This window comes from Melanerpes formicivorus, unplaced genomic scaffold (genome assembly GCF_026170545.1).
Source record: "Melanerpes formicivorus ecotype bairdi unplaced genomic scaffold, bMelFor1.0.p_v2 SCAF_10, whole genome shotgun sequence".
NCBI lineage: Eukaryota > Metazoa > Chordata > Aves > Piciformes > Picidae > Melanerpes > Melanerpes formicivorus.
Window position 1 is genome coordinate 22,096,606 of NW_027142362.1, and position 12,201 is coordinate 22,108,806.

Below are 12,201 nucleotides of genomic sequence, written 5' to 3' on the forward strand. Positions count from 1 at the left end.
TTCCCATCCTACCCCAAATCCTCCTGCATCCCACAGCCAAGGCAGTCCCCTTCACCATGGTCTCATCCCAACCTCATCCCGCCTCATTCCCATCCTGTCTTAGCTCCATCTTACCCCAGCTCCATCCTGCCCTGGCCCTATCTTTCTGCAGCACCATCCCTTTCCATTCCCATCCTAACCCAATCCCATCCCACTCTTGCCCCATCCCAATCCCATCCTATCCGTGCCATCCTGGCCCCACCCTACCTTGGCCCTGCCTCAGTCCCATCCTACCCTGATCCCATGCCACTCTGACCCCATTCTACCTTGGCTCCTTCCCATCCTGCCCCCCCACTGGCACCATCCCACTTCTGCCCCATCCTAGCCCCACTCCATCCTAGCCCAGCCCCATCCTGGTTGAAGCCCATTCCACCTGGCACCATCCCACCCCACCGCCATCTCTCTGTGGATCCATCCCAACCCTATCCTACCTTGGCTCCATCCCACTGCAGCTCTTCAAACAGCAGACACCAAGTGAGCAGGGTGGCTAACCCTCGTGCTAGCCCTGCAGGGGTTAACACTTTGTCCCAGTCCTGATGGCTGCAGTTGCCTTGGCCCCGTGTTGAGGCGAGATGTGGAGTGGGATATCTCCCCCTAGCCCGCTCCTGCCTGCTCTCCCTCGGCAGCACAATGGGCACTGGGTCTGAGCCTGCCACCACTGTCCCCGGGCAGGCAGCCAGCCTCCAGCAGTGCAAGCAGCCTCAGAGCTGCTCCAGGACCCGACTGTGGCATCCCAGCTCCCTCGGACCTGAGCTGACCAGGGGAATTCCCTGCCTGGGGTCCCTGTGATGTCTCAGAGACAGATTTTGAAGAGTCTGGATGTGGGGTGGAGGATGAGGGCCTGGGAGGGTAGGAGAGCCGGTAGCAGTGCTGGGAAGGTGTGTGCAGCCTGGGTGAAGGAGTTAATCTTCCTCGGAGCCACCCTGATAAACAGTTGCAGATTTGGGCCCCAAACTCAGGCTGGTCACACCCTCGGTGAAGGCTGCAAAGAGCTGCCCTCTGCTCACAGATAGGGAAATGCCCCAGCAGCTCAGGAGCTCCTGCTCTGCTCCTGAATCCTGGTGTGAGGACCCGAGCAGGACAGGGTCTGTATGGGCTGCACCCTCCCTGAAGGCTTCAGCTTCCCCAAGGATGGATCTGTGGTCTCTGCAGTCCTTCAGCACCCACATATGACCCCTTGCCACACCATTCACCTTGCTGTGTACCCACGTGTCTCGACCACGCTCCCAGGGCTGGCTCAGCATGGCAAACTCATCACCCAGGAGAACCCACTTCCCATTGACATTCCTGCCTTTTCCTTCTGCTGTCTGGCAGTGGGTGGCTGGGACTCTCCCTGCCCACACAGGTGGGCATTTTGGGGTCTGTCTTGGCTGGGTGGGGAGCTCAAGCATCCTCCTGCTGCCCCAGACACCTCCAGTAGCATCCTGTAAAAGCAACGAGGTTTGGAAGGTTTGGGAGATGGAATCAGCTCTGAGCATCCCTGCAGCTGCCCTGGTACTGGATGGGCACCCCAGTGTGCAGGGTGATGGTGGGGGGAAGCAGGTGTGGGGGTGCACAGGGTGCTGCCCGTGCCCCAGTGATTTCAGTTGCTGCCCTTATCTGGGACACCCTGTTCCCTTCTCAGGGTCATGGCAAGAAGGGCCGAGAGGAAACGCCGGGAACACGGGGCAGGTCCTCTTCCTCCTCCTGCTTCCTAAGGCTGCTCTCTCATGGGAAAGTCAAAGCTGAGGCACCAGCATGATCCCTGTCGGCACAACAGTGGGGTGGGGAGGTGGCAGTGGTGGTGGTGGCCAGGGCACCCTCCCCTGGGAGCAGTGCAGCTGGCACTGGAGAGCCAGTTGCTGCCTCTGCTCCAGCAGGCAGCTTCCAGCAGCTCCTGTCTTGCCTCTTCATTTTGGACCTCCTCTCATCATGGAAAGAAAACTCAGCATCCTTGGTTTGACCTGTGAGAGACTGGGATTTATGTGCAGGCCAGGCCAGCAGGCCTATATCCAACCCATGCCCATCTATCCTCAGCAAAGCTCTGCTTGGTGGCATGAGCCACCTCCACAGCCAGACCAATACTCCACTCCCCCATGAAGGTGTCTGCCTGCAGTGTGTCCCCCAAGCCCAGCCTGGGGGGGTGGCTAGGACCCCCTTCCTGGGTGAAGAAGCACCCAGAGACCTGTGGGAACCAGCCACACTGAAGGTTGGGGATGTGCTGGGTGCCTCCTATCCCAGCACATGGGACATGCTTGTCACCCCCACAGGTTGCTCAGGGAGATGGTGGAAGCCTCATCCCTGGATGTTTTTAAGGCCAGGCTGGATGTGGCTGTGAGCAACCTGATCTACTGTGAGGTGTCCCGGCCCATGGCAGGGGAGCTGGAACTGGATGATCCTTGAAGTCCTTTCCAACCCTACACAATTCTATGAATCTATGGTTCTATGTGGCTTACACTCCATAATTTGAGAGCAGATACCAATGCATCCCAGTAAGCCATCCCAGCTCCTCCCCATGGCAAAGGGGAGTGCAGGGTGCAGGTCCCGGCGGGGTGGCTGGGCAGGATCAGGCCTGCCGGGCATGCTACGCTGCCAGCACAGTCAGCAACATGTTGGAGAGGCACAGCTGCCAACGGGGATGGTCCCAGCAGGACCCAGCCCTGGCATGGTGGGAGGTGGCTGAGTGTGTGCATGCCTGGAGGAGCAAGACCAGGCAGCTGCCTATGGGAGGGCAGCGGTGCGGGGGTGGCAGCAAACTGGGGGCAGAGGGAGAGAGCTCAGACTGCCAGCTCAAATCTTTTCATCACTGCCCCTCTCAAATAGATCCAAAGCCTGATCGTGACTTGGCTCCTCCCAGGAGGACAGGGAGCGCCGGTTGGTTCCCTTGGCTGTGGCTGAAAATGCTCCCTCCTGCCCCCAGCCCAGGGCCGAATGCAGAGCACCAGGGCTGGTGCCCTCCAGGCAGAGCTGGCACGATACTTGGGGCACATCGTGTCCCCTCCAACCTGGGATGGGATGGATAACCTTTCTCCAGTTCCTGGGAAGGTTCTGAGGCTGGGGAGGTGGTACTGAGCATGGGGAGGTAGGTGTTGAGCCTGGGGAGGTGGGTGCTGAGCCTGGGGAGATAGGTGCTGTGCTGCCCTGACAGGGAGCTGTGTGTCTGGGTGTGCTGCTCTTGCAGGAGGGGTGGAGAGGCTCTGGGATGTGGCTGTCCCTCCCTCACTGCTGGGTGTGGAAAGGGAGGCTGGGCTCAGTCTATCTGACATTTAAATGGGCAGCTGGACTGGGCAGCTGTGGCAGGCAGCAGCTGCCTGGGGGATGCTTTCTGGTGTCCATGTCCTCACCTCTTCCTCCTTTCCTCAGCTTGAATGGGGTCTGGGGAGGTCCTCTGGCCCTTCAGATTAAATTCATGTGCTTTTGCTCAGATAGGCCAAGTGGTGGAGATGTTGCCTGACCCCTGGGGACAGCCCTGTCTCCACATGGGCTCCTTGTGAGGTACTCTCTGGGTGAGGTGCCTGCAGCCTGCTCCTCCCCCCAGGCTCTGTTCCATCCTACTGGGCTGGCTGCCAACTAAGCAGGTTCTGCAGGCTGTAGCCATGGGCTGCTGCTGCAGGCAGGCATGTACAGGGAGGGAGAGTCCCACATCCCAGAGTGCTGGGCTTGGCTTGGAGCCCAGTGGAGGTGCTGAGCCTCCTTAAACCATGCAGCAGGCAGCCTGAGGTCTGGCTCCAAGTTTCCCATGTGAGGCAGCTCCCAGAAGGACCTGGCCAGGTCCTTCATCCGCCTTGGGAGGCAGAGGTGTCTTTCTCCCGGCTTTGTCACTGCCTGTCATCAGAGAGCACGACCTGTGCCCACTGCAGAGACCCCAGCATGGTCTTCCTGGCTTCCAGTGAAATCCAGAGCATCTCCTGGGGGTGACAAGAGCTGCCAGGGAGGTTTGGGGATGAGGATAGGGAGGCAAGAGCTCTGGCACCATGCCTCCCCAAACCAAAGAGGGGCTGCCTGTGTCAGCTCAGTGAGCTCACATGCTCTGCTGTGCCTCTCTCCCCAGCAGAAAGGTGGACAACGTTGTCACAAGATCCTGCAGCAGGTGGTGGTTCACAGCAGTGGGGTTTGGAGGCTGGTTCCCAGCTCTGTGTGCAGGGCTTGTATGTGCTGGCCTGGAGCCTGGCTGAGGATAAAGTCCCTCCTGCATTTGCATGGGGAGGGTTGGAAAGCCAAACAATCCTATCTGCCCTGGGTGGGTGCCCAAAGAAACCGGTTTGGCCTATGGCTTGTTTGCATTTGAATAGTTGCATGGAAACTGGTTGGTGTCACCAGAGCTGGGACAGACTCCCCTCCTGCTCTGTGTCCATTCCCACCTTTGAGAACCTGATGTCTCCAGCTCCTGTGCCAAGTGCTGGCCCTCCCTGAGCTGCTACCATGATGCTGGTGTCATTATTAATCCAGGAGAGGTGTCAGATCCAGCCTGTCATAGATGTAAAGTCTGGGAGGTGGCCGTGGGATTATGTTCTCCATCTCTCTCCCCAAAGCAGTTGTGTGGTCTGGGGAAGCTTTGCCTTGCCATGGTGCTTGGACCCACGCCCAGCACAGGACAGGACCCGGCTACTGGGAGACATTGGGTAGTTCAAGAGGTTTTCTGGCTGCTTTAAAGCTTCTGTGTGCCTGCCAAGGAAATGGTGAACCAGAATGGCTGCCTTCTCCCTGAGCCATGCAACAGGGCTGCTCCTCCTGCCTCAGCTGGTCTGAGCTCAGCTCAGGACATTAACGCCAGCACTGGGCTGAAAATCCAGCAGGGCTGCAGGGACTTCCCAAAGGATCCAGTCCAGATTGTATCCTGCCCTGGGATCTAGCTGTAGGGGCTTCCAGTGAGGAAGGAGAAACCCTGCTTCTTAATTAAGAACAAACCAGAAGTGAGCTCCTTGGCATTTTCCCACTTGTGAGCCCCTGTGTCACTGCCTGAGTAATCTGGTGGTTTCACCTCAGGGTGTCTGGAGGTGGCACAGAGGACAAGGGGCACCAGGCATTGAATCTTCCTTGCACCTCCTAGGTGGCTTTACTTGGTGATATTCTTGCTTTTGACGTGCTTCTTCCTGCTATTTAGGGGCTGGAGGCAGGTATGGTTTGTCATCTCCAGCCTTTCACAGCTCTGAGTCACTGGAACTTGCTCACTGTCCTTTGTTTCTGTACCTGGGTGTCTTGTGGTTCCTGCCCTGCTCTCTGCCCCACCATGTTTCCCTTAGTGACTTGAGTCTTTGCTGTGAGCTGGTTTTTCTCTTCTCCTGCCTTTTATTCCCTGACCCAAGTGTCCTCAGATGCTGCATGTAGATGCATTGGAGGTCTTGACCTGTTCAGCACCTCCTCCCAGCCCCTTTCAACTCTTCATGGTGCTCCCATGCCTGATGGTCCCATTCTACCCCAACCCTGCATTTCTCTGCTCTCACAGGCTGGACACAGTGGTGCTTCCCTGGCACCAGAAGCAGGGACATCTCCATCCTGGGCAGTACTCACTGTGACCCACTCTCCCACAGCAGGACTGGGGAGTCATGCACCCCACCATGGGTGCAGGCTCCCTGACTGCAGCTTGGCCAGGCTGGTGCTGCTGCAGAAGAAATGGCTCTGGCCACGTCCTGGGGCTCCCTGGAGACATCAGGCTTGCTCTGGGTGGCTTCTTTTGCTTTAAAACCAAGGGCAGAAGGCAAAGGAGGGATGCGGGTGTGAGACATCTGGAGGTGCCTGGTCCAGGGAAACACCACTGGTAGGTGGAGGTGGGGAGGGACTGGGGGTGAGGCTTGGCACCAGCTCCCTGGGAACAGGGCACGTGAGTTCATGGGCATGGTTGACTCTTGCCAGCCAGCTGTGCACATCTGGCTTGCCGTGGGAGGAAACAGCACATCTGGCAGAGCAGCTGTAAGCATCTTCCCTAAACCTTTGTGAGCTTTACAACCTTGTAAGGATGCAGCACAGCTTCTGTCACCTCCAAAATCTCCCAGATCAGAGTGGTTCTGAGCCAAACTAGGGTGAGGACGAGGCACTCTGGGGAAGGTAGGGGGGCTCTGGGGAAGGTAGGGATGCTCTGCTGGTTCCCAGGAAGCCAAAGGGCCTGACCAGCAACCTTTGGAGCTGTGGGTTTGTTTGTTTCATGGCCAGAGAGGAGCCTGCTTGGACCCTCATCCCTTGCCTGGGTGGGTGGGTTGTGGTGGGCAGCAATGAGGCTGGATCCAATCCTATCCAGGCCATCCTGCTGCAAATCCCAAATAACCAAAGCAGAGCCACCAGCTTTGCTTGGGATTTAAACCCTGCCAGCAGCGCTCGGCCCCGGAGAGCTGCGATCCGCGCTGGCGTTTTCCAGGTTACTGCTTGTCCTCCCCTGACCTTGGGAAGTGGATGTTTCCCAGTAGCAGGAATACAACCACAGGCCTTAAAAATAACCTGCTTCTCTTTCAGTGCTCATTACAAAATAGGCCACGTTCCTTCCATTTAATCCCTGGGTGCGAGGCGAAAAGCAGTCGGAATGAAAACACGGCGGCTGCTTCCAAGGGGGCCTTTGGTGGATGTCACCAGCTTCCCTGCAAACCTCCCTCCCTCCCTGGGGGGATGCACTTAGGGGAGAAAAAGAGAAAAAAAGACTAAATGAGCTGCTTTTAAAGTGGTGGTGAAGGCACAGAGCTCTGATCTGGAAGGAGATGGCTCAACGTGTTGGGAACAGCTCCGCCCTGGCGAGCTCTGAGCCATGACGTGGGCAGCCTGCTTGCACTGTCCCCGTTTCACAGAGGGCAGAGGGTGTGATTTGTCTCTGAGCAGAAAGGAGCCTCATTTTTTCCCCCTCCAGAGGAGGCTTTGGAGGTGGAGAGGTTGCATCAGGGAAGGAGGTGGCAGTGTGCCTGCTTGGCACCCAGCACCATGGGCTGATTTGGGCCAAGAGAGCTTGGAGGTGATCAGGGCTGCCTCCACCATGTCCTGTCTCACCCGTGCCATGGGGCAGGTTGGGTCTGGGGGGCCTGGGGGTGGCTGGCTGCACCCTGATGGCTGTGGGTGCCCAGCAGGACATGCTGCCAGCTGCCAGCTGGAGCAGGGCAGGTGTGAGTTTCTGCTCAGCAAACGTCTGGCACCTTAAACACAGCCAGGAAAGCTGCTGGCATGTTCCCAGCAAACATCTCGGCTCTCCTCCAGCCCTGCAGAGGGACTGCACAGGGTGCTGGTTTGGGGGGTGGTAGGATGGATTTTACCCTGGATGATGGGGGGAGGGGGGTGTGCAAATGTAAAACATCCCCCGTGGACCCTGGGGGCTCGTTTTGTCTTCCCATGGGTGCTCTGAGAGTGGACTGTGCCCTGTGATGAGCTTCCCAGCTGCAGCAGTGCAGGGTGTTATTGTTGGGTCCCATCCTGAGCTCAGTGCTCAGTTTTTCCCCTGCTCTTCCTCAGACAAGTTCTATTTCGGTTTTTAGGACTCCAGATTGGGGAAAAATTGAGCAAAAGCCCAGAATTTGGTCCATTACCTCCAAATGTCAGTCAGTAGCTCCCTGGGACTTCAAAAAGGCCTGGCAAGGGAGAGGGCTGACGACAACCATGATGCACCTCGGGAAAGGCTCTTTATTCTGTTTACTTCTGCCCTAGGGGAGTATACAGTGGAAAACCTGGCTGGCTCGGGTTCTCCACTCTCCTCTCTGGTTTCATGCTGCCCAGGTGAGCTCCTGCCATCCCTCCCAGCCAAGAGGGCATCCTACCTGTGTGTGCAGCCCACCTCCCACGGGGCTCGGTGCGACCTGCCTTATGAAGCAGGCAGCAGGCACGCAGAGAAAGAGCCAGGCTGGTTGTGTTGGTTTGGGTTTCTTGTTTTTTTCTCCTCCAAGTGGGTGGGAACTCCTCAAATTCCCCTGGCATTGGCCACAGAGTTTTTTCCTAGCCTCTGCTCCAGTGTCTCAGCCTGCCTAGCCCTGGGGGATTTGGGCAGCTTCGTCCTCAGCCTGACTCAGCACGAGCTGCTCTTCATCCTCCCTATGGCAAACACCCCCCACCCCCCTATAGCAGTCGCTGCTGGTCATGAAGGAACCACCACCAGACCTGCCGGCGTGGCTCGGTGGGCACTGGTGCCATCAAGTCCCCTCCAGCACTGTGGCCACTGTTGGGTGGCCCAAACGAGCACCTGAAGTCAGCATTCCCCAAGGCTGCCCAGGCATTTTGCCCACCTCTGCTTACTTCTGTAGTGCCCCCCTCCCCTGCCCAAAGCCACCCGGAGATTTGGGCCTCCTGGGTGGGCCAGACCAGCAGCCCCCATTATCCCCATGGCCCTCCTGCATCTGTGGGATTCCAGCTCCCAGGAGGAGGAGGAGAGCTGGGAGGGGGTGGTGGGCAGTGCTCTGGGAGGGTCCGGACCAACCAGGTGGTCTTGTGCCCCTGTGCCTGAGCACTTCACACCCAGTACTGGTTGTTCTTCAAGGGGGGGTTGGAAGTCCGGCAGTACTGGAGGAGCTCAGGGTCTGGCGGTGCCCCAGGACCCTTGCCTTGGGGTGGGACACCTGTGCCCTTGCCCTCCAGGGTGTTGACAGTCGTTAGGGGGATGCCTTGGTTGGGGTCCATTCTCCGGAAGGTCTCCTGGTCTGGCACAGCCCCGTTCTTGACCTTGGAGGAGGGGGTGCCCTGAACGTGGTGCTTGCCTGTCTTGTTGCGCTTGTGCAGGTAAAAGAGCAGGGGCAGGATGAGGGCCAGCAGGAGGAGGATGAGGCAGATGGGGATGATGATGCTGAACATGTTGGCCTCAATGAAGCTGAGGAAAGTGCCCCCCTCCATGGGGCTGGGGCTGGTGGTGGCGCCACGGCCTGGCCAGGCGGTGGGGGACATGCCCAGCTCGCTGGCATTGGGGCTGCTCCGTGCTGTGCCGTGAGGCTGGGGCACAAGGGGTGAGGGTGCCAGGGGGGCCGTGAGCAGGGTGACACCATAGGCTTTTGAGGCGTTGTAGGGCTCAGTGCTGTAGCCCAAGGATGCCAGCGCTGGTGGCACACCGGCAGCTGTCAGCTCAAAGACGAAGCTGTCGCTCTGCAGGGGCTGGTTGGTCTCGCCAGCATCCAGCACCTCCAGCCCCACCAGCCCTTGTTCCAGCTCGCTCTGGCTGAAGGCCTCAATTGGGGTTGTGGGTTGCCCTGGGTCTCTGGAGACCCTGACAAGGCGGCTGCCATGGGGTGCCCTGCGGATTGTGAAGAGCGGGGTGCTCCTGGTGCGGTTGGCCAGCTCGCTGGCATCCAGGATGCTGGTGTCCAGGAGCGCTGTGGTGCCCCTGGGCCACACACTGCCTGGCTGAGCCTTCACCAAGGCACGGACGGTCACATTCACCACCCCGGTCCTGTTGGCTGCCCGTGACGTGAGGAGGAACTGGAAGTCATCCTGAGGAGAGGTGAAGTCGGTGAAGGTGAAGGTGACCTCCCCACGGTCCAGCTGCTTCTGCGAGAAGCCCCGTGCCGGCTTGCCGTTGACCTGCACCTGGCCAAATCTTGGCTCCCTGCTGATCCTGTATTGTGCATTGCCTGCACCCCTCGGCTGTGTGGCTCCCAGGAAGTGATGGTGGGACACAGAAGCCCTGTTCAGGTCTTGGGGCACCTCTAGCAGCAGTGGGCTGGCAGCAGTGCTGACTGCAGACAGCACCTCAACCTCCAGCGAGGTCAGGGCCGGGGGGTGGTGGTCACTGGAGAGGCTCAGGGCTAATGAGCCTTTGGCACGGCTCCCGGTGGCGACAAACACCACGTGGCCTGCGTTGACATCTGCTTGGGTGAAGCGGTTGATGGGCTCCCGTGGGTTGTGGGCGTTGGCCAGGTGGCCAGCAAGAGGTCTCTGAAGGACACTGTACACCATCTCCTCTGGGGGACCTGATGGGTCTGCTACATCCAGGTACTCCCGGGACAAGGTCACCATGGAGCCTGGTGGGACCCGCAGCACTTCTTGTCGCCTCACCACCTGTGGTGGGCTGCTGCTGCTGCTGCTGCTGGCTGTCACCATTATAGTGAAAGCTTCAGAGATGACCACTCCTTCCTGGGGAGGGCGGATGGATTGCTGTGCTCGGGGCTGGAGCCAAGCCTTGAATCTGAAATGGTCTTCAGAGACACTGTCCCCACCATGGGCATAAGCCAGGCGTCCCGTGGACAGGTCTGACTGCAGGAAGAGTGGCCGTGACCGATCTAGGGGCACATTACCCACCAAGAGCTGCCCATGAGCTGGCAGCCCTGTCACCAGGAAGGTAACATCGTGTGCAGCCCTCTCAGGGGCTGGGATTTGGCTTAGGAGGTTGGAGGCATCCAGCACCGTGGTGTCGATCTCAGCCCGTTGAGCCCTTCCAAGCTGGAGACCTGGGGAGAAAAGGGGAAACCCAAAGGTCTGTCATTCCTGGGAAGAGCCAGGATCTCCTGGAGTGGAGAGCACATCCAGGAGACAACATGATAGAGCAGGAAAAGGAGGAGACAAAGAAATGGAAAGAGCCATGGGAAATTGCATTGTGGTGTCTTCTTTGGACTAACAAGTTCTCCTGAAGTTCGCACAATCCCCCCATCCAGGATGACTGTGCAGGCTTCAGAAGAGCTTGTTTGTCCCTTGCCTCTCCCTTCCTTTACCTCCATTTCTCCATAGCTGAGTCGAGCGCTGGGGACACTTGGCCTCAAAGGAGATCAGCACAAGGAGGATGAAGGAATCTGAGATGGTTGTGGGAGCGACCACGCGGAAGCGGATGGCATCTTGGGCAAGCCAGAAGGGCTTCTCTGGCATCTCGTGCTGGTAGAAAATCAACCCACTGTCCACCTAAACATTAAACAAAGTCTCAGTGAGCTCTGTTAAAGATAAACCCTCCAAGTGGATGATACCATGCAGGAAATGGTATCATCTCTAGTGTGACAGGCATCGTGGCACAGAGGAAAACCCTGGTGATGCCATGTCACAGCCAATGTGTGCACCCTAAGCTCTTATCTCAGCTCCAAGAAGGAGCAGCCACCAAGAAATAAGGTAAGAAGTAAGGACCACCATCAGCCACGGCATGATAGCCACCATGGTGCCTCTCTGTCAGGATGTTTCTGCCTAGCCAGTGGGGGAACTGAGGCTCAGAGGAAGGGCTGAGCTTGCTCAATAACCTCCAAGAACTGGGCCAGGCTTCTAGGGATGAGCACAAGAGGGTGGACAAAGTTAAGTGCTTCTGAGAGTTGGTTCCAAATAAGCTCTTTGCCATGCTCTGCAAAAGCCTGGCCCTGTGAGAGGAAAGTGGCAGCAAGGCTTTGCTTGGAGCGGGAGGGAAGGCATCTGCTTGTACAGAGTCATAGAATTGTTTGGGTTGGAAAAGCCCTCGAAGAGCATTCAGTCCAACCACTGACCTAACACCACCGTGGCCATTAAACTATGTCTTGAAGTGCCATGTCCACATGTTTTCTGAACACCTCCAGGGGTGGTGACTCCACCATCTCCCTGGGCAGCCTGTTCCAATGCCTGACAACTCTTGCAGCAAAATATCCAACCTTAACCTCCCCTGCTACAGCCTGAGGCTGTTTCCTCTCATCCTATCACTTGTCGCTAGGGGGAAGAAACCACCTCCCACACCTGGCTCCAAGCTCCTTTCAGGGAGTTGTAGAGAGCCAGAAGATCTCCTGTGAGCCTCCTTTTCTCCAGGCTGAACACCCCACTTCCCTCAGCTGCTCCTCACAAGGCCTGTTCTCCAGACCTTTCGTGCAAGCAGTAGCCAGGCTGGGTCTGCAGCAGGGTGACAGCCTAAGAAAAGGGGATTACAGCTCCCTGAGCCTCCTGCACCACTAAATCCAAGGCTTGGTGGCCACAGCAAAGCTGGCCCTGGGGCAGCAGCTCTTAATCCCTCTTAGCAGCTGCTGGCAGAGCTGGGAAAGTCACAGTGTGGCTGCAGTCCTGCTCTGCCTCCTGCCAGGGATCAGAGCCTCTGCCCATGGTGGCAGCAGGGTCAGGATGGGAGCTGTGGCTTCGGTGGGAGGTAATGGAGGAGGCAAAAGCTCACCTGGGCTTGGGTGAAGTTCCTGATTTCCTCTCCCTGGGAGTTGCACAGCCTGCCCAGGCGTGGGGCTTGCTCGATGCTGTAGTAGAGGGTGGTGGAGCCAGCAGGGCTGTTGCTCACTGCCTGCAGGTTCTGGCTGGTGATGGGCTGCAGGGCACCTAGAAAACATGTCCAGTACAGGCTTGAGCTGGCTG

At 58.0% G+C, this 12,201-nt stretch overlaps 1 protein-coding gene across 1 annotated transcript in view; it reads right to left on the reverse strand.

The window, feature by feature from the left end:
- Positions 1-6,614: 6,614 nt before the first annotated feature.
- Positions 6,615-12,201, reverse strand: part of CSPG4 (chondroitin sulfate proteoglycan 4) — a 31,250-nt gene continuing 25,663 nt past the window's right edge. The window contains exons 8-10 of the mRNA XM_068144255.1: positions 12,011-12,165; positions 10,617-10,800; positions 6,615-10,355 (exon numbers count right to left, since the gene is read on the reverse strand). Coding sequence (XP_068000356.1) covers positions 8,431-10,355; positions 10,617-10,800; positions 12,011-12,165 — 2,264 coding nt within the window. The 3' untranslated portion in view covers positions 6,615-8,430. The remainder of the gene's footprint in view (positions 10,356-10,616; positions 10,801-12,010; positions 12,166-12,201) is intronic.